Source organism: Xenopus tropicalis, chromosome 10, assembly GCF_000004195.4.
Source record: "Xenopus tropicalis strain Nigerian chromosome 10, UCB_Xtro_10.0, whole genome shotgun sequence".
In the NCBI taxonomy this organism is placed as follows: domain Eukaryota; kingdom Metazoa; phylum Chordata; class Amphibia; order Anura; family Pipidae; genus Xenopus; species Xenopus tropicalis.
This window is the reverse complement of record NC_030686.2, coordinates 14,688,031-14,703,025: the sequence shown is the minus strand read 5'-3', so window position 1 is coordinate 14,703,025 and position 14,995 is coordinate 14,688,031. Positions and strand designations below refer to the sequence as shown.

The following is a 14,995-nucleotide window of genomic DNA, read 5'->3' as shown; positions in this document are numbered from 1 at the left end:
AAAACAATGGATGTGTGTTTGCGCATGGTGCGCGTGCATTATTACGCATGTGTCTAGACGTGCGTAGTTAAAAGTCTGATACTTTTTTTGTATCATGTTTAAATGAATAAAATACTTTTTTAATTATAAATACCTCCCTGGGAAAGTTTCTTCTGGCGTGCAGGGTTTTTGTGGGGTTTTGTAGACTTATATAGAGGGCTGTAGATATATGTTAGCAATAGGAAAGAACAAATATATGTATTATCTCAGAGAACCCGAGATACCACAAACCCACATGCCTCTACCTGGAAGGCAGAAAATAACTCCATCCTCTGAGTCAGGGAGAGAGAGCACATGCTTTACTGCCCCGCTGGAACACGGACAAACAGGAAGGAAGTGATACTTTCATTATTTTTTAGTTAACAATGTGTAACTGCCACTAGCCAGTTCCCGTCCCGCAGGGCACTGCCATGAGAAAAATGGGAACATCCTCCCGGCAATGCACACCCATTGGTTTCCTGATAAATCGGGCAAACTTGCCAAAATGTCTCTAATTTTACATGCAACTGAGCTTATTTTGACTAACCCCAAAAATAATAGATGGGGGGGGGGGGTGTGAGGAAATACACAGAAGGAGAAAACGCAACAGCAAAGTAGAAACGGATTAGAGGAACACAAAGTGAAAGTGACAAATGATGGGAGGCTCTGTGGTTTAATCTTGTTCAGCCTGTTCAACATAGAAAGTCACTACCGCTGGCTACTACTAAAGGGGATCTCTGCCCAGAAATAGGGGTTTTGCATAACTATAGAAAATGTAATTTTAAGCAACTTTCCAATATACAGGTATGGGACCCGTTATACAGAATGCTTGGGACCTGGGGTTTTCCGGATAAGGGGTCTTTCCGTAATTCGGATCTCCTACCTTAAGTCTACTTAAAAAAATATTTAAACAGTTATTAAATCCAATAGGATTGTTTTGGCTCCAATAAAGTTTAATTATATCTTAGTTGGGATCAAGTACAGGTACTGTTTTATTATTACAGAGAAAAGGGAATCATTTAACCATTAAATAAACCCAATAGGGCTGTTCTGCCCCCAATAAAGGGTAATTATATCTTAGTTGGGATCAAGTACAGGTACTGTTTTATTATTACAGAGAAAAGGGAATCATTTAAACATGAAATAAACCCAATAGGGCTGTTCTGCCCCCAATAAGGGGTAATTATATCTTAGTTGGGATCAAGTACAGGTACTGTTTTATTATTACAGAGAAAAGGGAATAATTTAAACATGAAATAAACCCAATAGGGCTGTTCTGCCCCAATAAGGGGTAATTATATCTTAGTTGGGATCAAGTACAAGGTACTGTTTTATTATTACAGAGAAAAGGGAATCATTTAAACATGAAATAAACCCAATAGGACTGTTCTGCCCCCAATAAGGGGTAATTATATCTTAGTTGGGATCAAGTACAGGTACTGTTTTATTATTACAGAGAAAAGGGAATCATTTAACCCTTAAATAAACCCAATAGGGTTCTGCCCCAATAAGGGGTAATTATATCTTAGTTGGGATCAAGTATAAGATACTGTTTTATTATTACAGAGAAAATGGAAACCATTTTTAAAAATGTGAATTATTTGATTAAAATGGAGTCTATGGGAGATGGCCTTTCCGTAATTCGGAACTTTCTGGATAATGGGTTTCCGGATAAGGGGTCTGATACCTGTACACTAATTTAATATTTTCAGACCTGTTAGAAGGGTGTAGAATATAAACAGCCAGGCCAATACTGCATTTAATAACAATTACGAAGAACTGTTTATGTCATGTACACTGAAAAGTCACCTAGAGCTAAATTATATATTAAAGGAGTAGATCATCTTCAAATTAACTTTCAGTAAGATTAAGACATTGATATTCTGAGTCAATTTGTAATTGGGCCTCCCCTTTTTATTTGTTGTGGTTTTTTAGCTTTTTGTTCAGAAGCTACCCTGTTTGGTATTTCAGCAGCTATCTGGTTGCTAGGGTTCTATTTCCCCTATTATTATTATTACAGGTATAGGACCCATTATCCAGAATGCTCGGGACCAAGGGTATTCCGGATAAGGGGTCTTTCCGTAATTTGGATCTCCATACCTTAAGTCTACCAAAAAATCAATAAACCATTAATTAAACCCAATAGGATTGTTTTGCATCCAATAAGGATTATTTATATCTTAGTTGGGATCAATTACAAGATACTGGTTTATTACTACAGAGAAAAAGGAAATTAGTTTTAAAATTCTGAATTATTTGATTATAATGGAGTCTATGGGAGACAGGCTTTCCGTAATTCGGAGCTTTCTGGATAATGGGTTTCCGGATAAGGGATCCTATACCTGTATTAACATTTATTTATAAAGCGCCAACATATTCCGCAGCGCTGTACAATAAGTGGGTTACATACATTGGACATACAGAGTAACATATAAAGCAATCAATAACCGATACAAGAGGTGAAGAGAGCCCTGCCCAAAAGAGCTTACAATCTACAAGGAGAAAGGGCTGAGGCACAAGGTGTGGGAACCTAGCAAACAGACATTGTTTTGAATGAGATATTGAATTATGAAGAGGCGAGGGACTGAAATGAACAGGAAGAGGAGACTAAAAAGTAACAACAACAGTAACATTTATAGTCTCACAGAGCAATAGCTTCTTGGCTGTGGGGTCAGTGACACCCATTTGAACACTGCATAAAAATAAATAATGAAGACCAATTGCAATGTTGCTAGGAATAGGATATTCTATATCAAAGTTAACTTTAAGTTTAACCAGACCTTTAATACATATTATTATATATACTTTTAAGGTGGAAATCCCCTTTATCAGCTGCAGTTCTTTGCACACTATGCTATAACAAATAACACCTATATTTCTTTTCATTTTTCACAACAAGCTGAATTAATGTGCCCTTTGGCCCATGTTAGTGAGGTATGTTCCCCAGAACCTCCCAGATTTCAGGAATGTCAGTTCCTATGAGGCATGCTTATTGCTCTGTGCGTGCTGAAACATGCCGCACCTCTCAAGTCAGTGAAATCTCAGTTGTTTAGCTTTGCCTTGCTCAAGGAGATGGTTCCAGTTAAACATTGATTTTCCTTATAAACACAAGCTGCTATCTCTTGGTATCTCAGCAATATCTCACCTCAGCAGTTTCACAAGTCGGAACAATGTAAGGGCAGTACACGCATACAGACACAAGAAATCCGCTGATAAGAGCAAAGCAGGACAGGGAATGGTACGTTATGACTGGAAAAATCACAGCTGGAAATCACAGCTGGTCTGGGGCCTACTGTGAATTTATGTCCCATGAATTAAATATTAATTAATATGTATTCCTTTACCAGGAACTCAAAAAATGTTACTGCATGAAGCAGCCATTTTGTTTTGGCCTACTTCCTGATCATGAACCCATAATCTTCTACAGGAAGTGTTTTCCTTTAGCCTGCTATAAGTCCCCAAATATAATCAAAAAATCACAATTTGCCTTTGGTTTCAAACCTTAAAGAAATACTGTCATAGGAAAATATGTTTTTTGTTTTTTTTTAAATGCATCAGTTCTCCAGCAGAATCCTGCATTAATGTCTGTCTTTTAAAAGCACAAATAGATTTTTTTATATCTCATTTTGAAATTTCACATGGGGCTGGCCATATTCTTCATTTCCCAGGGTGCCACAGCCACTTGTGCTCTGATAAACTTCAGTCACACTTTACTGCTGAGCTGCAAGTTGGAGCGATACCACCCCCCTCCCAGCAGCTGATCAGCAGAACAATGGGATCAGTAGGTATCAGAATAGCACTCAATAGTAAGAAATCCAAGTCCGGCTTGGGACTCCTCCAGTTACATGGGAGTAGGAGAAACAATAGGTTAGCTGAAAGCAGTTCTAATGTGTAGCGCCGGCTCCTTCTGAAAGCTCAGACTCAGGCACAATGCACTGAGATGGCGCCTACACACCAATATTACAGCTAAAAGTACATTTGTTGCTTTAAGAATAAATTTTAAATGGTAGAGTGAATTATTTGCTATGTAAACAGTGTAATTTAAAAATAAAAAGTACCCCATAAAAATCATAACAGAATTTACATTGTCAGTATATAATGCATCTTAAGTCTGACTCCCACCCAGTCCCACACCTAAAATTCATATATACATAAATAAATATAAACAAAAGAAACACACGGGCAAATTCTATGTGTAATTCACATACCAGTCTGTCTCTTCTCCTCTACCTTTTACTCCCTCTCATAACTTCATTCCTTCTCTCCCTCCCCCTCATTCCTTCCCAGACTAACAGTGTTTATCTTGAGGCTCCTGGTTATACTCTGAGATAGATGAGTGGCCCAATAGATGTATATGTATGGGATCTCTTATCCAGAAACTCAATATTGCTGGAAGGATATTTCCCAAAATAAAATTATTTAAAAATAAGTCCTATTTTCCTGTAATAATAAATTGGTACCTTGTATTGTATGGTAACTAAGCTACATGAATCCATATTGGTGGCTAGACAATCCTATTTGGGTTTATTTAATGTTTAAATGTTTTTAGTAGCCTAAAGGTCCCCATACACGGGCCGATTCTAGCTGCTGATATCGGTCCCTTAGACCAATTCGGCAGCTAATCGGCCCATGTATGAGCACTACCGATGGGCCTGCCCGACCGATATCTGGCCTGAAATTGTCCAGATCTCGATGGGGCAGGTTAAATAATCTAGTCAGATCGGGGACCGCATCGGCTCATTGATGCATTCCCCGGTCCGACTTTTCCTAAACCCGTTGTTATAATTCGATCGTTTGGCCCTGGGGCCAATTAGCCTGGATTCTCCCGATATTGCCCACCCGTATGGGTGTATGGGCACCTTTAAGGTATGGTGATCCAAATTTAGGAAAGACCCATTATCTGGAAAATCCCAGGTCCCAAGCATTCCAGATAATGTATCCCATACCTGTATCTGCAGAAATCTGAATTAACCTTTTCTACACCTTGCAAGAATGCAGAGTTGGCATCAATTGGTTATGGTAGGAAGTAGGGCTGCACCAAATCCAGGATTTGGTTCGGGATTTGGCCAAGATTTGGACTTTTTCAGCAGGATTCGGATATGGCCCAATCCATGCCCCTGACCGAACCGAATCCGAATCCTTAAAATCACGTGACTTTTTGTCACATAAACACGGAAGTTGAAAGTTTTTTGCCACCTGCATAGCACGAGGTTCTCTTTAACCCTTACTTATTCTGATTTTCCCAAAAATAGTGGATTCAGTGCATCCCTAATAGGAAGCTCTATCGTTGCAAGGACCTATACAGGGTACTGGTACATGGCTTTGGTGCCTGCCATGAATCCAGCTAAAATAGTATTGAAAATCCAAAATTGTTTTGTGCCTACAGTGTCAGTGCAACAGCCTAGTCCAAGCGAACCTTGCATCATTTACTAGTTTATATGCCCACCTGGCACACACAGCGCAGCTTATAGTAGGCTTAATTATAGGTTTTGAATTGCAGGTTATCAAGGTAGTGCTGTGCAAAATAATTGCAGTGCAAGTTCCTGAGGTGGGCCATGGCACTTGGAACTGCAGGTTACTACTCTAAAACAAGGATATTTATTATTATTATTAACATTTATTTATAAAGCGCCAACATATTCCGCAGCACTGTACAATAAGTGGGTTTCATACATTGGACATACAGAGTAACATATAAAGCAATCAATAACCGATACAAGAGGTGAAGAGGGCCCTGCCCAAAAGAGCTTACAATCTACAAGATTTATGAGGTTCATACCCAGTGGCACCATGCGCAGAAGGAGTTAATAAGAAGAAGCTCAGTGGGGAAGTAATGGTGGGGGGCGCTGCATAGTGCTGTGTTGTGACTAACAGGAGCATGTTACCTGCATGTCTGGAATGCTTGAGGGAGGGGGTGAATCAGAGGAAACAGGAGATAATACTCATATCACCGCACCCTTAGTGACACAGCACGGATAGAGTCCATGCCAACCCTGTGACACGCTTCCGCAGAGCCAGCGCGGGTAATGCCAAGCTTCCTACAGAATCTGCTGCATTATGGATCCTGCACAGAGAACAGGCAACCTGTGCCAACAGGATGACAAGCACATGCCGCAGGCTAGGAGGGTTCTATAAACCATGACGTGTCTATACATCAAACGTCTTAGAAGTGGCGCTGCCAGTCCGAACACACGCCAAGGCCCAATAACTTGAATAAAGGAAAAACACCAGGTATAAAGCATGTAACAGCCGGCCCTTCTCCTCCTTATACACACTTCCTTATTGGCCCAATTAAAGAGCTGCAGGACCATCCTCCCTCTGCAATGTACAATGATGGCCTATGGCCGAGATACAGAAGCTGTGTCACTCTGACCCTGGAGGGAAAAGACCCAGCTCCTACCTATGCCGTAGTCTATTCACTTCCAGCCTCCCCCACTGTGCAAGTCCCAGCATGACAAGTGCAGCCAGGCATCCTGGCCTCTACAAACACCTTTGGGAGGAGGTAGCAAGCAAAATAAGTGCACAGCAGGGCTTGGAAGCATAAAATATGCAGCTGATATTAATATTCTACATTTATATAGAGCCAACATTCACGCAGAGCTTTACAGGGATTATACACCATTCACAGCAGTCCCTGTCCCCTAGAAGCTTACAATCTGAAGCAGGGTTGGGAAAAAACCCGGTGGGCCCTGGCGGCCCAGACCCGACCAAACCCTTGCTAACGCTGCCAACGGTGTTCCTCCCCATACGAGTTAAATTTACGCGCGCTCAGTGGAAGACGTTGGGCGAGGGTCCCTGTGGAGGGTGCGGGGATCGCAATCGGTGGGGGCACATGCAGGGTCCCTGAGCACCCCTCAGTCCAACCCCGATCTGAAGTCCATGCTACAAACACAAATAGTCACTGTCATCTGTGCATAATGCTCTGGACAGAATTGATCTCAGGACCCCAGTGCTGTAGCATTGCGGCCCACTGCCCCACCTATATTATGCACCAAGGTACTTATGCCTTCCTTTCCCTTGGCTATTTCTCTGCACATACTTTGGTCAGCACAATTAGTAATACATGTATGCTGGCCTGCCGATCCTGACCAATTTTTATGTACAGATATAGGATCCATTATCCAGCTACCCGTTATCCAGAAAGCTCTGAATTATGGGAACACCATCTCCCAAAGACACCATTTTAATAAATAATTCACATTTTTAAAAATGATTCCCTTTTTCTTTGTAACAATAAAACGATATCCTGTACTTTATCCCAACTAAGATATAATTACCCCTTATTGGGGGCAGAACAGCCCTATTGGGTTTATTTCATGGTTAAATGATTCCCTTTGCTCTGTAATAATAAAACAGTACCTGTACTTGATCCCAACTAAGATATAATTACCCCTTATTGGGGGCAGAACAGCCCTATTGGGTTTATTTCATGGTTAAATGATTCCCTTTTCTCTGTAATAATAAAACAGTACCTGTACTTGATCCCAACTAAGATATAATTACCCCTTATTGGGGCAGAACAGTCCTATTGGGTTTATTTCATGGTTAAATGATTCCCTTTTCTCTGTAATAATAAAACAGTACCTGTACTTGATCCCAACTAAGATATAATTACCCCTTATTGGGGGCAGAACAGCCCTATTGGGTTTATTTCATGGTTAAATGATTCCCTTTTCTCTGTAATAATAAAACAGTACCTGTACTTGATCCCAACTAAGATATAATTACCCCTTATTGGGGGCAGAACAGCCCTATTGGGTTTATTTCATGGTTAAATGATTCCCTTTTCTCTGTAACAATAAAACAATATCCTGTACTTTATCCCAACTAAGATATACAGTAATTATCTTATTATCGGCCAGGACCCCAACGTGACTATTATACTGCCCCTATTTTTACACCTTAGCCATTACGGCCTTCCTCTCCCTTGGCCAATATTCCTAGTGCTGTGATTTAATGGACCATCGCTCTTTACAATTACCAACAGTTGCACGGGGAAGGAACAAGTAAAAGGCTGCGAGCATTGATTTCTTTCAAGTAAATAGCCTGTAAAACGAAGAGTGTTTTTGTCCTGCCCTGGCAATCAATAAAGGTTCTGTGCAAAATATAAACAAATGATAAATAAGAGATGCTAGAAAATGATGAGAGTGAGACACCCCTGGAGGCACACTGTGCCCATTGCTACAGGCAGGCCTGGGACATACGAAAAGTAGATGCAAGTTGCAATGGTAAAGTCACATTAAAGTCTATGGGGCTGTTCACACTAGTGACTGCATGTACTCAATAAAGTTCTATCAGAGCCAATCAGGACGCCTACTGCATATTTTACATTCCTTAAGGAAAGTGTCAGGGCACGTGACTGCAATGTGATTAAGACTTGATCACGGGGGGGGGAGGGGGGCAGGTTTATTATCCCTTTTCCTTGAACTGAATCAGACCCTGTTTTTGCTAAAAAGTTCCCTATTTTGTAGCAACAATTTGTAGAGTGACCTCCCTAGAGACCTGTACAACATCAGCTGTCCCATGACAGACATCATTTGCAGGGCTTTTTTAAAAAAAAAAAGCATTTATTTTGATCCCTAGCTATTTAAAACATTAAAGGGGAACTTGACCCAAAAAAATGTTTTACGCAAAGTGAAAGAACATGGAATATACATTCGATATACATTTTCAATGATTTAAAAGTAACTTCTTAATGTTGTTGCAAATGAAATTATTCTGTGTCTATGTTTTCTTCTCTGTTGGTTCTGACTCCTGAAACAATATGGCAATATATGGCAAAGTGCTTCTGTGTGTTGGCTCCTGAGGCAGATGATGAAGCTTCTACACAAGAAGCAGCTGCCTGGGGAGACACTGTTCTGCTTTGGGCGGGAGGAGGAATTTGGTCCCCCCGGGGGATGACTGCAGAGAGGTGAAGTGCATACAGCAGGGAGGGGCCCGGTGTGAGCAAATCTTCAGAATGACTGGAATGTTTGCCAGGAAGCTGAAGGCAACCGCAGGCACCTCCATGTGTATGGCACACCTAGGCACAGAGGTGCCCCACTCCCCAGCCATTTTGATGCAGGCACACAAACCCAGCGGGCAATGTAACACACTACTACTACACGCGTCCCTACACAAACATAACAACTAAGCTAACTTCTGTATCCCAGCTGTACAAATACAGATGTGCACACCCAGGTAAAAATATTAAGGGGGAAATATATCCTAGGATATATAATGTATATAGCCTATATATCCTATCAGCAGCCAATTAATTTTAGAATTAACTTTGTGTATAGTATATAGATACAGATGTTCAAAGGCAGTTTACAATTGGTTGTTTATGTCTCAGCCTGAATGAAAATGAAAATCTGGTTGCTAAGATAAGCGATACCCTGCAACAAAAACGTAGATTTTCTTCTGATGCTAGATTTTTTTTTATCATGCTCTTTCTATTCAGGCCTTCTCCTATTGCTGCTCATCTTTTATTTAATCCACTACATGATTGCTATGGTCATTGGGACCCTAGCAACCAGATAGCAGTCTGCATTACACACTAGAGAGGCGCAGACAAGGAATAAAAACACCGACTTCTTTGTATACAAGTCATGCTAAAAGTTTATGAACCCCTTTAGTTAAATGACATCTCTAGAGGTAGGTCTATACACATGTATTGTATTAATAGGTGCGGGAGCTACCCTGCTGCTTGCCTATATAACCTAAGGCTGACGGATCAAGGCGGGATTCCTCTGCTGACATATTCATGTGACATTAGCCCTGGGGTAATAAATTCTAAAGGCCTTGCCTTCCAAAATCTCCTTTCTGCCTCTCCTACAGAATCTCAAGGCTTTACTGAGTGTCTGTCTATAAACAGCAATATGGAGACTGCCGCTTTAATGCTTGGAGGTAGGCAGGGGACATTGTATGATATAATTAGAAAGAATAATTCTATTACCATAGACTGGGAGAAGCATAATGTGGCATTGCCTTTAATCTGCTAGAGGCAGCCTTCCGCCTTGCAGCACTTACTGGGATTACAGAACCCCCAGCATCCAGGGAGCAGCATCAGCAAGAGCCACAAGTTGCCTGTCACTGGCAGTCATTTATTATATTGAGGATTCTGGGCACAGCTACAAGGACCACAGACCATTTCCTTGGTGCCCTTTCCTGCTGATGAGCCTAATGGCGAGGGGAGATTAGTGAACACATGATGCCCATGTTCTTTAGGGTGCATAGACTGCTGGGAAATTGTGTCCTGGCGGCTGAACTGGAGCAGAGCAGTCAACTTACATGACCCAGTTGAGATTAAAGCAGAAATCTTCTGCGCCAGGTGCCTGCGGTACAGGTCTGACTGGTACCCTTGGTTATGGTTAGTTCTGCACCAACAAATGGCAGGAGCCCTTACATACAGAAACACAGCATTTTGCATAGGAAATTGCTCCGTATTGGGCAGATTTATAAAAGCACGTGCCCTATTCTCCAATCCCCAGTATCCAGTGTACAGGTGTCTGCACACCCAGGCATGCCCTGTGCTGGGCAAACAGCTCTGTGTGTGTCTGTGTAAATGTATCAGTGTACTCACAATGTGCACCAATGTTTGCACACCCCGCCCTAAAGGAGTATAAAACTTTCTTATCTGCAGGTGTGAAGAACAAAGGGGCAGGGAGGCAGGCGGTTCCTCCTGCAGCCATAGAGCTGTTAACTACTCATCTGTCCCTCACCCTTATTATTAACACCTCCCGTGCCGGAGAACTAGGCATATAGACCTAGTACATCAATACCTACATGATAGTCGATTCATTTGCCATGCCGAGCTTTCTTAATGTATCCTGTTATGGACTGAAAATCCTGCAAATAACCTATAGGTTTAACAGTTGGGATCTGTGACCCCTCCACTGTGATTATAAAGAAACCTAGTCATAAATTGTGGCAATGTTGCTGCAAATAATGAGCTTTAAACTGGGCATAAATATAAATATCTGCTTGTTTGGTGAGACTGCCAAATGAGGGTGCTTAATCTGGTTACCCACATGCTTGGCTAAATATGGCTATTTCCATCTTTTGACCCCCTGGGCTAACGATCGGATCATAATGCAGGCCTATGCAGGAAAGAATAACATTGATAGGCTGATGTGGTCTTAAGCTGCCGCACATCAGATGGGCAAGGATGTTGGACAGGACCCATATATGGGCCAATAAGCTGTTGGCCAGGAAGGGCTACATTAACAGCTTATATTGTGGTTTATACGGGCAACTTTTGCCATTTGCATACAATTCCCAATACACACAGCTAGCCATTATACTCTGTTCCAAGCACAAAACCCATTCTGCTATTTTAGAACCCTGTCCCATTTACCTTCACAAATACAAGAATTTACAGAGCAATTATGGGCGCCACAGACATTACACACTCCTCTCCAGAGACCTTGGCAGCATCATTCAAGTGCCTTTGAAATACAAAATATATAGCCCCCCCCCACCACCACTTATTAACCCCTCATGCTCAGACACCTGTACGCCAGTTACGGCATCCCATCAATCTGTAACCCATTCCTGTAACATTATCCAGCTCTACAAAAAAATACCTGCCATTAACCCTATCAAGCCTCAAAGCTTTATTCTTTTGAGTGAATAAATGCCCAGCAATACATATGGCTACAGACTATCCTGCCCATACAGGCCTGTGTATCTGTATATTGCTATTATCACTGATCACAGTGATTAGTCTGTACAGTCTGTATAGTCTGTATAGGAAAAAGACATTTTGGGGGAAACACTTCTACAATGGAAAGGAATGGCAGGTTGCTTGCTTGCCTTCCCCCAGCAATAGCCTTTAATGTCAGTGTCAGTTATGTGAGTAACTTTGTTTCTCTGTTATCTTCAATATCAATAACCGGTCAATATAAAGTATATACAGCCCAGTATTGCTCATTAACTGCTACAGTGCCAGACTGACCCAGGCGCACTATGGCATTATATATAGTGGGGCCCCTATATATAGTAATATTCCTATACATATCTATAGAGAGAGAGTAGTACTTACAGGTACCGCTGTTCGCCCTCACTCTGCCGGTGCAGGGACACAGAGAAGCCGAACAACCCCCCAGGGACTCCGGCTTCTTTCAGCACAGGGAAGCGGGTATCCAGGTTGAAGGCGCAGGCGGGCCGGCACAGCAGGGCGAGTAGGAGCAAAGTGCCGGGGCTCGGCCGCCTCATCGCCGCCGGTAGAGTCAGTCTCTCGCTGGTTCCGATCCTGGTTCTGATCCCGCCTCCCCTGTAGGTTCCGATCCTGGTTCTGCTAGAACTTTCCCCCCCAGGTGCTGGGTCCGGGCTGATAGCGCTCCTGTCCCTGGTGCTGATCCTGGTTCTGACTCGCTGTGGGGCTGATTCTGACTTAGTGCTGTTCGCGGTTCTGATTTAGTTGCCGCTGGTGCTGATCCAAGTTCGGATCTCTGTTGCCGGTTCTGCTCTTGCTTCTGCCCCCGGTGCTGCTGTTCTGGTACCGGTGCTGACCCGGGCTGAGCAGGGAGCCGGTATGTGCCTGGGACCTGTATGAGTGTCCCCCCTCCCTCCTCCTCTCTCCCAGTCTCTCCTATATCAGTGCCCTCCCTGCCAGTCCCACCCACACGCACCCTCCCTCTCCCATTCACTCTCAGGCCGGCCAATTCACCTTCCCTCCCTGCCTCCCTCCCTTCTTTATTGTAACCTTCCCTCTCCCTTTTCTTCCGGTGACTTCTCCCTTTAGACCCGGTACGAATCCCTGGCAGGTTCTTAAAGGGGCCGCGCTGCCTGCCCTACACCTGCCGGGCCTGGGGCAGAGAGAGCTGAGCTGTGTCCCTAGCCGACCCCCCTGCACACAGACTAGTCGGACCCCCGACTCCCATTGCTACAGGCAGTGCAGTGCCAGTCAGACTGCTGAGAAATTGCACCATCAGTCCCGACTCATGAGCTCAGTGTAACTGCACAGGGAGCTGCTAATGGAATTACCCGGGGGATGCACTCACTGCTGCACATCTGGGAATATTGCCTTCAGCCCTCCCACAATCCTACTGAGAACTTGCCAGATACAGCTTCAGCTTGCCCAGGGGTAACACAACAGGAATGGAAGACACTGTGATGGCTCAGGGGCCCCAGGAGTGTAGGGGGCCCCCATGGGATCCTGACTGATAATTTCAATATGGACCAAAGTGGTTTTCCTCAATAAGTTGTTGGGGAGCCTGTTTTAAGGGGGTTTAAGTTGTATGTGTTCTCTTGCAAGAGCGCCACCCCATGGCAGGAATGCCTGCCACTCGGAATCGCCCCAGCAGCTGGAATAGAGCTCTATCAGATGATTAAAATGGAGGGGTCTGCGATCCAATAAGCTGTCTGCCCTGGAACATGGTCAGCAGATAAAGAAGGAGTCTGAGAAGCAAAATGCTGCACTAGCAGGGCCGCCATCAGGGGGTTCTCCAACAAGGGGCACAGTGGTAAATGGGGGCCTTGGAGTGGGCAGGGGTGGGTGGGGGTATCATGGGTGCAGTTTTGGCATAATAGGGTGCGGCAGGGGTGGATCAGTGCATGGCTATGTGTGCTTGAGGCTTTTTTATGATTAGTGCCCCATTTTACTTTTTGGCAGACCCCACCATTTAGGGTGAAGGCACACTGAACTTCTAGTAGCAGCTACTTTTTCATGGCTGGTAAACTCCAGAAAATACCCTGCCATAGACAATACTGAGAATTACCTCTGCTAAAACACATGAGACAAATATCAGTAAATGATCAGCATTGTTTATCTTAGTAGCCACGACAAGTAGCTGCTACTAGTAGCTGTGTGTGTCTTCACCCTTAGGGGACCCAGTTGTTCAGTGGGCTAATGGTTGTCTAAAGTTGGCAATACATAAGATGGTACTGGGCCAAATTTGGCTGATCCAATAGTTGGCCTGGGGTCAAGGAGACCTGTTGGGCACAAACTATATCAACAGACCAGTGCAGCCTTTGACTGATGAGATATTCAAACCCGCCATGCCCAATTTCCAATCTAATATTGGTTGGGCCAGCCCTTCCCAGAACCCTATACATGGGCTAATAAGCTGCCAACTTTGACTACAGGGGCTGAATCAGCAGCTTTTAGGCCTATGTATAACCATTATAAGCCTCTCTAGACTGGCATCTTATTGGTCCTTCTCCAGGGTGAGAAAGATGGGTATAAAGTCGTATAAACTTTGGGAAGGCTGCAAAATTCCATACAGGCTTTCCGACTCAGCCCCAGTCACATATTGGGGTGTGATTCCACTTCTGGCCCTGGGACAAAATAATCTGGTCGCCCCATGATTCCCAGCACAAGACGGAGGCAACAGAGGGGGAAAGACAGGGGCAGGATAGTGTAGAAAATATAAGACAATAAGTTAAAGCCAGTTGTTTTCTATGCGGTGTTAGAGTTTTGTGGCAGAGCTGAACTATAACACTTGGCTGTTTCAGTATGTCCTTGAAAAAACAATTAGCATGGTTTAATTTGAATGCAAGGCAGGTTCACGAGGGAACTTTGCCAATTGGTACCCCAAAATGTACCATAACAATACCTACAAATACTAACGCAAAGCATTTTTCCAGAATCAAACTACAGTGAAGCAAATCTCGACTTATTCTCAACAAAACTAAAGTTCTCGTGTGTGTGAGGCACTATAGGAAATGCAGCTTCCTGACCTTTATACTTCTAATATCTTTAGAATTTACAGTAGGGGGTACATTATCCCTTATAATACAAGTGATACTCAGAATTACCTGCATATCTCAGCCTGCAGCCTTGTGCCTTTATATGGGCACAGAACCCCTCACTGAATTCTAATATCCTTAGCATTTACAGTAGGGGGTACATTATCCCTTATAATACATGAGTGATACTCAGAGTTCCCTGCATATCTCAGCCTGCAGCCTTGTGCCTTTATATGGTCACAGAACCCCTCACTGAATTCTAATATCCTTAGCATTTACAGTAGGGGGTACATTATCCCTTATA

The 14,995-nt window shown here is 43.2% G+C and overlaps 1 protein-coding gene across 1 annotated transcript in view; it reads right to left on the bottom strand.

The window, feature by feature from the left end:
* Positions 1–12,616, bottom strand: part of itga3 (integrin subunit alpha 3) — a 36,083-nt gene extending 23,467 nt beyond the window's left edge. Inside the window, exon 1 of the mRNA XM_004918608.4 lies at positions 12,044–12,616. Coding sequence (XP_004918665.2) covers positions 12,044–12,216 — 173 coding nt within the window. The 5' untranslated portion in view covers positions 12,217–12,616. The remainder of the gene's footprint in view (positions 1–12,043) is intronic.
* Between the last annotated feature and the right edge of the window lie 2,379 nt (positions 12,617–14,995).